Source organism: Quercus robur, chromosome 7 (assembly GCF_932294415.1).
Source record: "Quercus robur chromosome 7, dhQueRobu3.1, whole genome shotgun sequence".
Taxonomy (NCBI): Eukaryota; Viridiplantae; Streptophyta; class Magnoliopsida; order Fagales; family Fagaceae; genus Quercus; species Quercus robur.
The window spans coordinates 3996809-4013808 of record NC_065540.1 but is presented as its reverse complement, the minus strand read 5'-3'; the positions used below and the strand labels follow the sequence as shown (position 1 = coordinate 4013808).

General features: G+C 34.5%; 3 protein-coding genes across 3 annotated transcripts; 2 read left to right on the top strand and 1 right to left on the bottom strand.

Annotated features, from left to right (window-relative positions):
• The first annotated feature begins 2191 nt into the window (after window positions 1-2191).
• LOC126691817 (fasciclin-like arabinogalactan protein 11) lies at window positions 2192-3215 on the top strand. Its single transcript, XM_050386999.1, has one exon. The coding sequence runs from the start codon at window positions 2275-2277 to the stop codon at window positions 3010-3012; it is 738 nt and encodes a 245-aa protein (XP_050242956.1). The 5' UTR covers window positions 2192-2274; the 3' UTR covers window positions 3013-3215.
• Window positions 3216-5876: 2661 nt separating this feature from the next.
• On the top strand, window positions 5877-7048 carry LOC126691816 (fasciclin-like arabinogalactan protein 11). Its single transcript, XM_050386998.1, has one exon. It carries the CDS (start codon window positions 6148-6150, stop codon window positions 6943-6945), a length of 798 nt encoding a protein of 265 aa, XP_050242955.1. The 5' UTR covers window positions 5877-6147; the 3' UTR covers window positions 6946-7048.
• Window positions 7049-8598: 1550 nt separating this feature from the next.
• On the bottom strand, window positions 8599-13675 carry LOC126691813 (dnaJ protein P58IPK homolog). The gene is made up of 9 exons (XM_050386996.1): window positions 13396-13675; window positions 12447-12612; window positions 11719-11920; window positions 11384-11544; window positions 11212-11305; window positions 10818-11030; window positions 10584-10664; window positions 9372-9590; window positions 8599-9186 (listed from the first exon to the last, which is right to left on the bottom strand). Exons 1-9 carry the CDS (start codon window positions 13526-13528, stop codon window positions 8998-9000), a joined length of 1458 nt encoding a protein of 485 aa, XP_050242953.1. The 5' UTR covers window positions 13529-13675; the 3' UTR covers window positions 8599-8997.
• Between the last annotated feature and the right edge of the window lie 3325 nt (window positions 13676-17000).

Sequence of the window (17000 nt, the reverse complement as noted above, 5' to 3'; positions counted from 1 at the left end):
ATTTTACGCTCCTTAAAGATTTTACTCATAGTTGTAGCAAATATTCTCTCTCTCTCTCTCTCTCAAAGATCAATGTTTTAATTGTTGTGAAAATAAAATTTGTACATTACATTCTGATTATCACTTTCACTTAATTGAATGCCAGTGTCGACTCTATAGTAGAAGCAAATGAGATGGTTGCCTAAAGCCTGAAGTAGAAAAAGTCCCCAAAATTTTAACTAATAGAGTTATTTCTTTTAATCTAATAGTATTAATTAAGCCTAAATATTAGCCAATAAATAAAATAATATTTTTTATCGAGTGAAAAACAAGAAGAGAGAGAGAGAGAGAGAGAGAGAGAGAGAAATTCTATGTCCACAACATTTTTCATAATACTTTCACAATAAATCTTAAGTGACAGGTTGTTACAAGCTACAAATTTTTACTAGTTCTAATATAGGTCCATTATTAACATCACTTTTTTACTTACCATTATCAATTTGCCACATCAATAAATGTGAAAAGTTTTATCAAATTTTTTGTCTATAAACTTTCTTTAAAAAAAATTACTTAAAAAAAACTACGTGGTTTATATTAATTAGTATATAGTAATTTTGCATCTAAAATAAAATAATAGAGTTTAAGTAATATTTAATTTTAAAAAATTATATTTAAATATATAAAAGACCTCAATTTCAGTTTTCGCTTTGGGCTCCCAAATGCATCAAGCCACCCCTGTTCAATGCATAGAAGTATTATCAATTCTATATCATAAGAGGGAAAATTACAACTTACCCATTTATGGTTTGGCCGAAATTTAAATTGCTTATCTGTGGTTTGAAATTTGACACTTTACCTACCTGAGGTTAGCTCTATTAAAGTTTTGTAATCCACCCATGTCTTTATCGTTAGAAAACAACTTTTAATATCAAAATATAACATAAAACAGATCAAAAAGCTAGGGTTTGAAAATACCTTCACTTGGTTGCATTGTAGAGTGGTTTAATTAGAGTCAAGCTCTCCCATTCTTTTTTTTTTTTTTTTTTGTTTGCTGAGACGCTTTCCCATTCTCTTGATTCCAATCAAAGAAGCACTTCCAATTTTTTCTAAACTCTGCAAGCTAGGTAAATTCAACTTTATAGAGGCACCATAATCAGATGGCATTACCTCATTGGTAACTTAAATATAAACAACATTGAAATATCTCAAGGTAAATGTGTCTGTGTTAGCGTCCAAAAGTGCATCACCTTTCATTTTTGTTTCTCTTTTATTATGGTCAACAACCCAAAACCACTTTTAGAATGCCTCTGAGAATGAAAACTAACTTCAGAATTAGAATCTGAACTTTACACAGGACTGAGATGACACATTATTTAGCTTGTCAATCTTTCTATTCAGAATACAAAAATTTCTTTATCTTTTTGGTAATCAGAATACAAAAATTTCAAACCTTAGCTATTTGACCTGTTTTATGTTATATTTCGATGTTAAAAGTTAATTTTTAACGGAAAAGCTATAGGTGGGTCACGGAATTTTAATAGAGCTAACTGCAGATAGGTAAAGTGTCAAATTTGAAATTACAGAAAAACAACTTATATTTCGATCAAATACAAGTGGATAAGTTGTAATTTACCCTAAAATCTAGGTAAGTTCAATATCACTTTTTTTAACCCGAACAACATGAATTCATATAAAGGTTATGGATGGTGTTCTTTGCCTACTTTGAACGCACACCAACCCTGGCATGAACTGTTGATTAATAATTATGCCTAGAGATATCTTTTAAGTCTGTCTTAACACATTAATTAATTGGTCAAAAAAGTAGGTAATCCTTGGTTCATCGGTTGGACCATAACCATCATTATCATCCACTTTAACTACTGCTAGTATTGAACTCCAAGTCTTGAATTACAAAGTTTTCTTTTTAAAGCTTCCCATATCAACAAGCAAAACCAAATTTATTAGTCCCTCTGTATCCCCACTTGCACTTTCAATCAACTATCCTACACATCTTTTCCTGGGTCGCCAAGCAAAACTCTGATCTCTTCTCTCTCTCTCTCTCTTCTTTTTACTTAACAATAAAGATGAAGACTGAAGTTCTCGTACCACCTTAAAGTGCACATTTCACCTAACTCTTTGGACTCGTTTCCCATATTCTACATTTCCACCTCTTCAATATATATATATATATATATATATATATAGAGCTCCTTTTTTCTCATCTCACCAGCACTGACAGAATTCTTTCTTATTTTTCCTTTTGAGTTACTACAATTCAGGCCTACTTGGTTAACAATGAAGCAAGTTCAATTCCCATTTCTTCTTTTCTTGATCTTCTTCCTCCATTGCACCAAAACTTCTGCTCAGTCTCCACCACCATCAGGCCCTACAAACATCACAGGAATCCTTGAGAAAGCTGGCCAGTACACCACTTTCATTAGGCTACTAAAAAGCACACAAGAGGCTGACCAAATCAACTCACAAGCTAACAACTCCAACCAAGGCCTTACCATCTTTGCACCAACAGACAGTGCTTTCTCAAGTCTCAAATCAGGCTCACTGAACTCTCTCGCTGATCAGCAAAAAGTCCAGCTAGTGCAATTCCATATCCTCCCTTCTCTCTATTCTATATCACAGTTCCAAACTGTGAGCAACCCTTTGCGTACACAAGCTGGTGATAGTTCCAATGGCCAGTTCCCACTAAATGTAACCACATCAGGAAACCAAGTGAACATAACAACTGGGGTTGTCGATGCAACAGTGGCTAATACTGTATATTCAGATAGCCAGCTTGCTGTTTATCAGGTGGACAAAGTGCTCCTTCCATTGCAGCTTTTTAAAAAAGCTGTATCACCAGCTCCAGCGCCAGCGGAGAAGCCTAAGAAGAGAGTTTCGGGTTCAGATGCTCCTACAAAGTCTACTGGTGATGCCTCTGTTGATAGTTCTGATGCAATGCGTTCAAACCACCCAGCAATCACAGTGATATCCTTTGGAGTTGCAGTTAGTGCCGCATTTTATTCTTTGTTGTTATAATTTTTTTTTGTGTTTGTTTATCATGATGAGATCTTGTTCGAGCAGTTATAAGTGTTACTAAACTAAGTCACTTTTTTTTTTGAATAATCTCTATGTCACCATTGCCTATTTTTGTTGATTCAATGTAAGATGAAGGTCCCCTGAGGTGGTGATCACATAGGAGGAAATTTTGAGGGAATTACAATAACCTAAATGTTTTGAGATGTCTTCCATTTATAGATGTTTGCATCATTTCATGAATACTCATAGCCTTAGGAATAGTTTTGTCTCTCTTAAAGGCTACAAGTCCTACAACCCTGAACCAAACAATGCAATTGTGAAACAAATCATCATCTTTTTGAGGGTTATGAATAAAGTACATGTGTTAAGATCAGAGAGCAAATCTAATAATTGTATGTATTGCGTATATCAGATTACAAATGCTCTGCACTTGCACCATTCTATAAGTCTGATCCGCATCATTTCCTTACATTTTCTACAATCTATTTTAATTTGCCATGGTTATTTAACCACACTGGTTAGTTGGACCCACGAATCGGTGACATAATTCTTTGATCCATTTGAGTCTTTGATTAGACCATTTAAACACATGATTAAGTCAAATCCAGTTAAACTTTGTAGATTCTTTGTACTTTGTTCAAACAGATTCTTTAAATTTTCCTAAGCTTTTGTTTATTTATTTTTATTGTACAACTCACTTAATATGTATCTAATTTTCATTTAATAGTTTACCAAAAAAAAAAAAATTTTCATTTAATAATTGTATTTGTTTATTATATATTTTCTTCATATGTTAAATTCAATGCTCTTTTTATGACTTATCCTTTAGTTTATTTGTTTGAATATTAACTCTATATATTTAATTATATCATTTTGTAATTAATATTACTTTAAATTGTGTCATTACATGCTTGTAATTTTTATCGTGAATATTATATATATATATATATATATATTTCCTTCAACATTCATTTATCAATTTTTGAACTTTTTTTATTTAAATTTTAATTGAACCTGTTGTTCGATCTTCGATCAATAGCCTATCGGTTGAACTTGTGACTAAATAACCCAAAACTTATACCAACTCAAGCTTCAATCTAGGTTTATAAAACTAGAGTAGTTTTAAGACCACGCACTATTTCATAAATTTTTACTACAACTCTGATATGGCAGACTGTGAGTGGTTACCTATCACTTACACATAGACCTATCATTTTTCTCTATCACTCACACTCTTTCTCATTACAATTATGGAAAAAAAGCTGTGAAATAAGTTATGGTACTATATTTTCTCATATAACTATAATTTTGGTCTTAAGAAAGAGCTAACTAGTGATAATTTTTGCAATGGGAATACTGAAAGAGACCCAAAGGGTGGTTCTTTTTTCTCACTGGCACTTGTACTTGTAACGGGCCTTTATGGAGTTTTGAAATAGATGTAGAAGCCCTTAGGCCTGGTGATTCTGTGTGGTGCCCCATATGGGCTCACAGAAGTGTGTCTGGCCTTTCAAGATGAAAATTTCTTTTGTTCATTATCGGCACAGTGAGTCTTTAGACTTACGAGTTTATACGGTGAAATGTAACATTTTTGCTTTGTTTAAAATCCCCTCTTAATGTAAACTGAATTTTATACAGGGAAGAAATTATATCAATTGATTTGAGTTTTGACACCCAAAAGATTGAATAATGCATCCAAGAGTTTTGTAGCTTACTAGTATCTTCTGGTATTTTTAACGAAGATAACAAAGATTCAAATCCACCACTCCTAATGTATCAAAAATAAAAATAAAAATAATTCAATATCCTAGTTTTTATGGGTCAAAACCAAATTGATCGATCTATTATGTAGTTATGAGGATGAGGCAAAGTTTCAATGACTTACTTAGTGTTATAAATGAGAGAATGCAAATGAGGTGTAATAATAATAATTTTTTAAAATGTTACAAAGTTCTTACTTGACATTATTATTTTTAAAATTATTTTTTATTTTTTTATATTTTTTATATAGATCAATAGTTGGAAGAATGAAGATTTGAACTTTAGATGTTTCATTTAGAAGAGAAATTTTATATGAGCTAGGCGTATAAAACATGTGTAAGACTGACATGTAAGCCTCATAGGTTTTATATACTTGATGTATAAGATACTTTTCCAATTTAAAAATATCAGAGATGTCAATGAGTTAAACTACAAGGCTCTTGTCCTAACTTTGACAATTTTATTTATTTTATTTTTTCAACTCATCAAAAGTTTCACAATTCACATCAACTTTGGGATAATTAAATTTTGAACTACTTGATCCGTTAATCCATCACGTTACGGACCTTGTTTGAACAAACTTTCAAATCAAATGGAGCAAATCGTCTTGCCCTTGGAGGTGAACCAACTTAGTTCGCTGAAAAGGCTGGAGCCCAAATTGCTAGGAAACTTGATAATAACTTTTGTACCAGCATTACTAGGCCTTGTTGGTGCTTACAAAGCGTGGTTGGTTTTGTTGGGTTAGGCCTTAAACAAGGTTTAGGACATCATTTGTGGCATATTCACAAGATACTACTGATGATAACGATCCAATGGGCTGAAAAGGGCCACTGAATAGAGAGAGATGTTTGCTTGATCAATGTATTGAACATAAGTAACAGTGGCTATTATGTGCATGTTGAAACAAAGTACATTTCTAGTTTCTACATCTCAATCCAAGTGGCACTTTCACTTTGAGTGCATTGAATACAAGAGGCAGTGATAGAATTGAAATATATGTACAAGCAATTAGATACTTTTGCAAACAAGTATACCATTCACTTTTATTATTGCAAGTTTGTAACCATTCTTTCAACAGTTCAAATACGGCTTACTTCGTATCACTTTGGACGCTAAGTGAGGCAATCATTGATCCATTGGTTCCACAATAACATCATCTTAATCAGCACAAAAACATCTCACCCATTACCACCTTAAATTGCATCCTTCCACCTAACTAACTAAGCTTCCCCATCTCACCCTTTACAGTATATATATGGGATACACTCCCAAGTCCCAACTCACCACCTTGTAATACAACTCCTTTTCTCACTTCACCTTGTAACAAGTTAGGCCACACACACACACACACACACACTACAACTAATACCAAAATTCATGATGAAGCAGGTTCTCTTTCCTTCTCTTCTTTTCTTGATCTTCTTGTTCCATTGCACCACAGCAGCGTCTCCAGCAGCAGCTCCAGCAGCACCCCCAGCAGCGCCCCCAGCAGCGTCTCCAGCAGTGTCTCCAGCAGCAGCAGCACCGGCAGCAGCACCACCACCACCACCCTCAGGCCCCACTGACATCATCGCAATCCTCAAGAAGGCTGGCCATTTCACCACTCTCATTCGGCTACTAAAAAACACTGAGCTGGCAGAACAAATCAATGCACAGGTTAAAAAATCGAGCCCTGGCCTCACTCTCTTTGCACCAACAGACAATGCCTTCTCTGACCTCAAACTAGGCACACTAAACTCGCTCAATGATAAGCAACAACTCCAGCTGGTGCAATTCCATATCCTCCCTGCTTTCTATTCTACATTGCAGTTCCAAACTGCTACAAACCCTGTGCATACACTGGCTGGTGATAGCAACAGAGGAAAGTTCCCACTAAATGTAACCACCTCTGAAAGCCAAGTGAACATAACAACTGGGATTGACAGTGCAACAGTGGAGAATACGCTATATACTTCTGATGGCCATCTTATTGTTTATCAAGTGGACAATGTGCTTCTTCCAATGGATCTTTTTGGGTCAGCTTCAGTATTGACACCACCTAAGCCTGAGAAAAGCGATACTGATACTCCTGCTCCTACTGCACAAACTTCTGGTGCAACAAGTCCAACCCGTCAAGCAGTGGCACCGATAGTGTTCGGAGTTGGATTTGGTGCCATATTTTCCTTGTGGCTATGATACTTTGTGTTACCAATTGCCTTTGGAGTTGCATTTGGTGCCATTTTTTCATTGTGGCTATGATATTTTGTGTTGATTAATGTTGATGAGATCTTGTGTGCTACCACTGTTGTAATTTTTTAAAAAATAAATCAATTTTCTTCTGGAAATAATCTCTCCCAAAGAATATTATTTGCCATTTTATGATATAGGGAGTGAAAGAGTAAAGCCTCCTCCTTCACTCCTCCGTATAGAAACTTATTTTACTTGAAAGAGTAAAGCTCTCGTCTCATCTCTCTGCTCTCCCAACAAATTTCCATATCCAAACACAAAAAAATCTATAACAAATTCCCAAATCCAAACACAAAAAAAATCTATAACAAATTCCCAAATCAGTTAAGGAAAAAAAAAAAATCAATCACTTGCAAATTAGGATTCCTCAAAATGCAAAAAAAAAAAAAAAAAAAATCAGAATATAGCATAGAGAATTACAGGACAAAATCGAAGTCGAAGCGTCAAAAACACCGAGCTCTGGGTTCGATCAAATCGGCGAACACCACCCAATCAAACCCGGATGACTCTGACTCCGACCCCATTTTCGATCTCCAAGCCCTTCCCTCTCAGCCACGAAGAAGGAGAATGTTTTGGTGTTTGGAGAAATGGCAGGGAAGGAATAAAGAAAGGAGGAAAGAAGGATTAAAAAAGGAAGAAAGAAAAAAAAAAAAAAAAAAAAAAAAAAAAAAAAAAAAAAAAAGAGACGAAGAAGATGTTCTGGTGTTTTGGAGAAATGGCAAGGAAGGAATAAAGAAAGGAGGAAAGAAGGATTGAAAAAAAAAAAAAAAAAAAAAAAAAAAAGAAAGAGAAAGAATCATGCAGACGACGAGCTAAGAAGAAAAAAAAAAAAAAAAAATAGAGAGGAAGAAGGAGAGCTCTCTGGGACGTTCTGGAAACTTGGAGAAGTGAAATGGAAAAAGAAAGGAAAGAAGGAAATAAAGGAAAAGAGTGGCCAGTGGGTACGTGTGTGGACTGGAAAAAAAAGAGGGAAAAAAAAAAGAAAAAAAAAAAAGGAGAAAATGCGGTAAGTGAGTGGAGGAGAAAAAAAATGAAAAAGAAGGAAATATTATCATAATATTTTCACAATAAATATTAAGTAGTAGGTTATTATTAGCTAACACTTGTCGGAAAAAATAATTTTTTTAGAAAGAGAAAAAAATAATTTTAATAGTACGTTCAAATTAAAATTAGTATCAATTTTTATCACAATATTTTTACAATACTTTCACAATAAATCTTAAGTGGTAGATTATTATTAGCTAATATTGGTAAGAAAAAAAATAATTTTTTTAGAAAGAGAAAAATTGATTTAAGTATGATGAAGTAATTGATTTAAGTATGAAAAAAACTCACATAAAAAAAAAAAAAAGTATGAAATAAATTCCTTTATATATACATTGTCCTTTTTGATCATTTACCCCTCAAAAAGCCACTTTTATAAGTGCTAGCCAAACACTCAGCTTTTTCATTATGCACTTTTTAACAGTTTTTACCAAACATTCAGCTTTTTGAAACTCCACTTTTTCATTATGCACTTTTACAAAACTCCACTTTTTCATTATGCACTTTTTCAAAAAGCTGAACCAACACACCCTTAATCAACTGAGAGTCTAATGACAATTACATGAACTTCAACTTTTGAGCAAATAATTGTTTGCTTTGTGAACTAAACAGTAAAATAAACTCAACTGTGTCAACCAGAATCCATGGCGGGTTTGATTCCAAAAGAATCATTATAGAAAGACAACATGCAACCTATACACTGAATCAGGGGCTCATCAATTTTCTTGAATAAACTAATACAAATTTCTGACTAAAATATTCCTCAAAACAAAACTGCAAAACTTTCTCAAGGGATACACTTTTCAGGTAACAAGCCTCTCTGGGTTGCCTAAATATTTACCGCCATGTACTAGTCAGTAATTAGCCACATTGGTGTTTTGGGCTCCTCAATAAAACAAGCACACTTTTTCTTTCTCTGTGAACCTGAGGGGAAGAGGAGTCCATTCTTCACTGAAATCAAAAGTGGAATTCATACCCACCTGGAAATCCCCCACCAAATCCACCACCACCCGGGAAGCCTCCCTCAAAAGTAAATGTAAATGGCTGTCCCCCACCAAAGTTGAAACCACCCCCACCCTGTCCCCCCATGTCTTCAACGTCTTCTCCTCTATCATATCTCGTTCGTTTTTCTTCATTGCTGAGAACCTATAAAAAAAACAACCACAAAAGTCAGAACTAGCAACATTTCATCCAAGTTTTGAATTCCTTTCTATCAAAATTTCTCATTTCGCTATATTCTGATGAGAATCTCAAAAGTTCACAAAATAAATAAAATATAAAACCAGATTCAGAAGCAAGGAAAATTAAACTATAAAATTACTGAGTCAGACCTCATATGCAGCAGCAATTTCTCGAAACTTGGCTTCTGCTTCTTCTCTATTTTCAACATTCTTATCAGGGTGCCACTGTAGAGCAAGTTTTTTGTAGGCACGCTTAATCTCAGATACAGATGCAGTCTTTGAAACTTCTAAAATCTTGTACCAGTCCTTGCGTTTGCTCATCTTTAGAGCTTTCTCAGCCCTCATGAGTGATTCCCGAATTTCCATATCCTGCATAATTGGCAAATTATTACTCCTACAAATTCACATATCTAGGGTATAGGGAAATTATCAATGCTATAAAACTAGAAAAACCAGATAACTTAAAAAGCTAACAATTGCACCAAAAGACTAGGAATACTAACCAATTTGATTTTTTTTTTTTTTTTGGATGAATATTAATTGATTTGACTAATCAACTACAAATGTAAGATTGAAATATTTCTATATAAAAACCACAATAAATCAATGTAAAAAAGGATTTAAAGAGAAAAATAAGAAAAGTGGACATGACAATGTGTACTCCACATGAAGCCTGAGTTGCAAAGAACAACTGAAGCATATTTGATTCCCCACCAAGTTTCCAGCATATGTCCTCTCTTAGATTTTAACATGCAAGTAGAGTGACCAGAAAAGAATAGGAAGCAAGGGGAGTCATTAGCCATTTGGGAGTCATTAGCCATTCGTCTAAATGTTACAATTGTAACTTTTGAATTTCATCTTAATGTTTTCCTACAATCTCATAAAACCCTACAAAGCTCTGAAGTATTTAACTAGGTCACTGAAGCAAAATTCACAGGCTTTAACTCAACAGACAGGTCTTGACTTAAACTAAAAAAATTTAACCTGAGGAAGAATTTACCAGCTAGACATAAGTGAAAATGATTTCATCCTATTATTCTATATTTGGTGAACAGATCCAGCATAACAGGCGAAGTACACAGACACACAATCCTTATACCACCTATGGTACACTGAAGATTAATATTTGCCTTCAACTAGTATTATAATTGATATCCTTGACCAGGACCAGAAAATTGGTCTGAAATCTATATTAATTTATGATCTTCACTAAGCGAAAGATCATTTAAAATTTAAATTCATAAACGATGTTCTTTTGCAAAAATTACCGATTATAGCAATATATTAGCAGCTACAACAAAGTTGCAGGAGTAGATTGTACAATTAGAACACATCTCAAAGGAATTCAATATTATGACTAACCTGAGGTGACTGTTGAGCTGCTGCTTTCAAATCTTCCACAGCTCCCTCCCAATCCTCAGTTAAAAGTTTAGCTTCCCCCCTCTGAAAACGAAAACATCCATTTAACACACTTGAGTCAACAATACAGGATATAAGGGAGAACATATTGGTCTCATCCTGCCTCACAATAAAGCTAAAATTATTCATTAATGCACAAACAATTCCGTGAATAGCAGCATAAAAATTCCAGAAAACCTGAACTAAAGCGTCCAGAAGCTCCCCATCAATGTTGAGTGCTTCATTGCAACTGGTTATAGCATCCTTTCCCCTACCAAGCTTGACCAAGACCTTACACAATCCAAGATGAAGATGTACATTATGTGCAAGGTGATTAGGATCCAATGCAAGGGCTCCTTTGAAATCCTCAACTGCAACCCTAAGCTTACCCTTGTTTACATTATCTTCTGCCTGTAAGACACAAGTAAAAGAATAAAATTACCCCCACAGATGGTCAGCATGGTAATGACCTTCAAGAAGGTTGACAAATGAATAACAGTCCATGCCAATTTCCTCAACAATTAATCCCCCACCCCAAGAGAGAAATGGATGAAAGGGAAAAAAAGAAGTCCAAAAAATTTATTGGGCTTACACTTTTGCTCTTTTTAAGTAGATTTTTCAATCCAAAATATGCCTTTTTAAGTTCACTGTGCTCTGGATCTAGGCGGAGACCTTTCTGATAATGCCTGAAAATATACATGTACATATATATAAAAACTTGATTGAGCTAAATCATAATGACATTACAATTCTGTCATACAAACCTTAAGGCAACATCATGATCTGCTAGATAATAGTAGGCACGGCCACGTAACAATAAAGCATTTAAATTGTTCTCATCCTCCTTGAGAATAAGACCAGTCTCCGATATGGCACTGGAATATTCTTTCTCTGCTAATAACAACTTCACTCTGAGGAGTTTGGCCTGCAACATTCAATACATATGGGTTAATGGGTGACACAAAACTTAATTCATAAAAGACTTAATCCCATTTCCATGGGGTCAGCTTATACAGGCTGTTCGACTGTAATCATAAAATAAAAGGAAATGATATGAACGGCAATCATTAGAATACATAAAATCTAGGAGATGTCGTACCTTTGAGCATGCTGGAGAAAAAACAAGGACAACTTTATCAACATATTCCAAAGATTTTGTAAAATCTCCTGAATCAAAGAGAGTCAAAGCAGTATCCAGGGCACTCTGAGCCTGAAACAATTGAGATAGCTCCTTTTGTGCTGCTGAATTTCCAGGTTTTAACTCCAGGAACTTGTTGTAGCTCTTCTCAGATTCCTCATATCTACATCAGCCAAAAAGCGCCTGAATCATATAATATTCCAATCAGAAATTGGAAGGGGGGAGAGAGAGACTACGAGCGGAGATCCTGTAATCCTTTATGACATTCTTATACTAAGAGATGTCTTACTAATGTTTGTTTTTCTTTCTTTTGGACAAATACCAATCTAGACTTATTATAGTACTGTTGACTTAGATTTATGTTATAATCAACCTAGTACATTCATTCTCACAGCGACCACACCCTAATGTTGGTAAGAGAAATGCAAAAGAAATGTGTAGAGTTAAATGGTTTATTATTTTACAACAAATCCACTGCTTAATAAAACCCCATATCTCCAGATCTTCACCAATCACACCTACTGTATTTCCAACTAAGCATTAACATTAATCATAATCACTCTAACAGCCTGAGAAAGATTGGCAAATTCCATAACAGAAATCAGTGAAATTTTCTGCTTTTGAATGAAACTAGAAACGAAAACACTTTCAAATAGAAAAGGTAACAAAAGCTTTAACATTGAAAGAACCTGCATAGCTGACGAAGAATAGATGCACGACGAAAATATGCTTCTGAAAACATTGGATCTGCCTCTATAGCAGTATTAAGATCATCAAGTGCATCACTATAACGTTTCACCTTTACGCTTTGTGAAACCCTCTCAAGCAACTCAGCAGCATTGCCAGCTTCACTATCTGCACAACCAGATTACATGCATAAGATATCATTCACTCAAGATAGTTAAACTATAGACAAAACTTCCAAGTACGAATGGGAAAAGCTTTAATTTCGAGTGTCAATATAAACATACAACTCTTTCTGCTACCATTTACACCCTCTAAGTTTTGGATCGCTTCTAAACTGGTCTTCAACTATGAAAACCTCCAATTTACACCATTATTATTACAATAACATCAATGTGCCCCTTTTGTCAACATAGGCAAACTAGCTGCAAAAATGTGACAGACTATTATGGAAGGGGCACATTGACGTTTATAATAGTCGAGGATGTAAATTGCAAGTTCTAAAATTCAAAGGAACATATTTAGAAGCAACCCTAAACTTAGAGGGTATATTCAAAGTGCAATTTAGCCTCTCTCATATTTTTTTTTTCCCATCCTAAGCACATTTTCTTTCTTCTCAGTTCTCACTTTTCTATCATCTACCAAACAAAGCCTAAAATCTACATTGGCGTGAGTACCAGTAATACAATGCAAACCTTAAAAGTTGATCCAATTGTTCAGCTTAAAAATTAACTAAATCGGTATTTACAAGAACTCTAATTTTTCAACAAAACAAATCGAACAAACAAGAGCTCCAACCTATGATTCTACGAAAACCTAACCTAAGCAGCGAGAAAATTACGAAGCAAATAGAAATCGTAAAAAAAAGGGAACTAGATCGAAACTTCAACAACATAGTACAAAACAACAAAAGACAACAGATCGAAGAGTTAAAAAGAGATACGAAGTACACACCTAACGCCGAAACTAGCGGCTGAAGAAGAAGGAGCTGGCAAGCGAAAACGAAATTGAGTATGAACACTGTGTACACCAATCCTCGCCACTCTACAGCTTCCATGGCTCTCGTAAATCTCACAACTACATTCATTTCAAAAAGTTCTCCAATGTTTATGTGTTTTATTAAAATCTGTTTTTTACTTTTATAAATACAGAAATGTGTTTGTGTTTTTTGTTTTGTACTTCTATTTCAATACTATGACTGTTGATTTTGGTTTGGAGATTGTGAAACGCAGAGAGAGTCGAAGGATTTTTGGTAACTGTTATAGAGAGAAGCGTGTTAAGATTTACATGTTCTTCCACGTTGTTGTGACCAATAGTTGTTGTACATGTGGAATTTGCTACGTGGCTTTGACGAGTGTGTGATGGCCACGTGTCAGACTCAATTTAACAGGGAGCTGACACGTCATAAGATCTGGATTGGGTCAAATGGGCTTAGGCCCAAACTAGCTCCTCTAAATAATTTTGTTAAGAGGGCAACACTTGGGCTGGCCTTACCTTCTGGCCCAAAATACAAGTCAGGCCAACATGCTGCAAATTGTATGTTTTTCATGCCGATTTGTGTCGGCATAAAACATATTTTTAGAAAATATATATTTCTTATTTTCAAGTGTTTGGGATGACTTCGTTCGGTACATGAGTTCAAACACTTGTTTTCAGTTTTTAAATAATATTACATATATTTCCACACACTTTTTCACCCACACGTATTTTCAAAAAAATTAAAAACTATTATTTAAACACATATACCAAACGGGCCCTAAAAAACTTGATCAGATCATAATCATGTTTCCAGAGCCAAAAGAACATTCTTAGGAGAATATATACCTCAAAATTGATAGGAATATCTCAAAATTCTTAAAATGGCCAAAATATCATAAAAATTTCCAAAAATACTATTAAAATTTTCAAAATGACAAAAATATCTCTGAAACCATTAACATGGGGGGAAAAATTACCCTTGTAAGCCCCTAAAATGTCCAAAAGTACCCTATAAACCTCTAAAATGATAGAAATATCCCTAAAATCTCTAAAGTGACTAAAGTATGCTTAAAACTTCCAAAATGATTGAAATACATTCCAAACATACAATATAACCAAAATACCTTTAAATCTTCCAAGATGACTATGATACTCCATAAAACTATCAAAATAACAAAAATACCTCCAAAAACTATTGAAAAGATAAAGATACCTTTCAAAACCTCCAAAATCATCACAACAACCTCAAAACTCTAGAAATAGCCCTGATCTTTTAAAAGTAGCATAAAAATAACTTTCAAGTATAATTTTAGAGACTTCAAATGTTTGCGTGTGAATGTGTAAGTTTAGTTTATTTATTTATTTATTTAAAATCTAATTCAATATTTACAAGTTACAATGGGAGAGACGGGATTTAAACACTAGATCTTTTCATTAAAAACACCAGAAGAAGCCAACACCAAGGCTCTTGGTGCATATGTAAGTTTAGTTGATAGTTTTTGTTGATTATTTTTTTGTTTGTTGCACTATTATTTTTATTGTGTTTATTAGTATAGTTTTCAATAATTTTATTTTTGGTTGTGTTTTTTATTATTAGTATAATGATTTTAATTGTTTTGATTAGTATTTTAAAGTGCAAAATCAAAGTGTTATTTAATAAATATATAAAAATATAGGAAAATTTTTGACTTTTAATATGAACCAAACATATTGAATTTTTTTTCCCATATCATTTTCAGGTATAAAACCAAACACACACAAAAGCAATTTTTCCTATAAAAATTTTCAGTTGAAAATAGTTTTTGACAAACATTTTTCAATGCACGAAACAAACAAAGTATCAATATGAAATTAAATAGCTCCTTGTAGTCAAAGTGTATATCTCAATTTAAATAAGGTAAAAGCTTCACGTTCGCTGCATTATTAGAGTGACAGAATCGGGGATAGAAGGATATATTATCCCCTAAGCCTTAACCCACTATTGCAATTTATTATGATTTTTTGAAAAGAAAGAAAATAAATAAAGGATGTAGGAAAAAGGATTCCCTCCATTTTTTTTTTTAAAGAAAAAAACCCTTCAATTTTATTTTCCAATTTTAATCTAAATGTAAGGCACGTGGCTTTTAAAAAATTAAGGGACTGTTTGGATTTAATGTTTTCCATCACCCATTACTTTGTTTTCATCACTCATAACTCAAAATTGGTGGGTCCCACGGCATAAGGGTGTGTTTGGATTTGTTTTCAGTTTTTGTTTCCATCACTTAATTTTCTTATTTTTAAGTGATAAATTATGGAAATTAAAAACACATTTTGAATTTTCAAGTTATGAAAACTGAGTTTCTATGGCATTTTCATAAATACACAAATTTGAGGGATCCCCGGTCAGACCTTTTGCTCTCTCCAACACGTTGTCCATTTTTTCTTTTTCTTTTTCACGCTGGGTCTGAGCTTGTATATTCTAAATTTGTGTCGCCGGTTAAGAGTGATCTTGTGATTCATACATTGCTTCCTTTGTCACCGAAAGGAGTAGTTCGTGATGTGAATGAAAATTGTGTTGATGCCATGGAGGATGAGTTTTAGGCTTGGTTTTCTTTTTTCTTCTTTTTTCCATTCCTTTTCACTGGGTTCCTGGGCTTGGGTTCTCTACTTTTTTATCTTTTTCTTTCTTTCTTTCTTCACTGCTATGGTGGCCATTCTTTTGCTTTGAATTCCGAATTTATATCAAACCCAATTGGTGGCCTAATCACCCATATAAGTGGAGGCTTCAATGAGGTGGATGGAGAGATGGTAGGGAAGGATACTGGGTCGGGTCGGGTCGGTTTTATTGTGACCTGAAACCCGACCCGATAGAAACCGGGTTTGGCTATTTGAAGCCTGACCCGACCCGAAAAATTGGGTCTGTAATTGGGTCGGTTTTCGGGTCTCGGATTGGATTGGCATGGGATCACCCAAATGGGCTTGCTACTGCCGAGTCCACTATTGATGTCTCATCTCTCTAAGGGCCAGACTCCATTTGTTAAGGTTTGGGCCTTGGCCCCATTCGTCTGGGAAAAACCCAAAACCCAAAAAAAAAAAAAAAAACCACATAGTACCTCTCCGAAGCGCATCATACAAAACCTTAAAGAAAGCACATCTCTCACATTGCAACCGCATCTGCTCCACTCAAATGGACTGTCCATGATTTCAATTTTAAGCTTCACTTCCTCTTTTTGTGTCATCTTCATTTGCAACCGCATCTGCTCCACTCCGCCCCATTCTCTCACATCCAACACGAAGGTTCTATTCTTTTTCGTTTTGCAGTTCAACATCGTAAACCCAACTACTGGGTGCCAAAAGAAGCTCGAAATTGATGATGACCAGAAACTGTTAGTTCCTCTCTCTCTCTCTCTCTCTCATTTACAGACTCAACATTTTTTTTTGTGTACTAATAAAATTAACCCTTCTCTCTCTCTCTCTCTCTCTCTCTCTCTCTCTCTCTCTCTCTCTCTCACATTTACAGACTCAAACCTTTTACTACCAACACTCTCAGGAACCTTGAAATACAAAAACCTAAACAAAATCGAAATGGGTCCTTAAATAAA

Bases quoted from the DNA above. Each gene is read 5' to 3' on its own strand.
- LOC126691817 (XM_050386999.1), top strand. From the start codon at position 2,275: ATGAAGCAAGTTCAATTCCCATTTCTTCTTTTCTTGATCTTCTTCCTC.
- LOC126691816 (XM_050386998.1), top strand. From the start codon at position 6,148: ATGATGAAGCAGGTTCTCTTTCCTTCTCTTCTTTTCTTGATCTTCTTG.
- LOC126691813 (XM_050386996.1), bottom strand. From the start codon at position 13,528: ATGAATGTAGTTGTGAGATTTACGAGAGCCATGGAAGCTGTAGAGTGG. The intron at 9,591-10,583 runs GTTAGTCATAAT...CCAATTATGCAG, and splicing joins CAGCTCAACAGTCACCTCAG to GATATGGAAATTCGGGAATC. The intron at 9,187-9,371 runs GTCTGACTCAGT...TTTTTTTTATAG, and splicing joins AAATTGCTGCTGCATATGAG to GTTCTCAGCAATGAAGAAAA.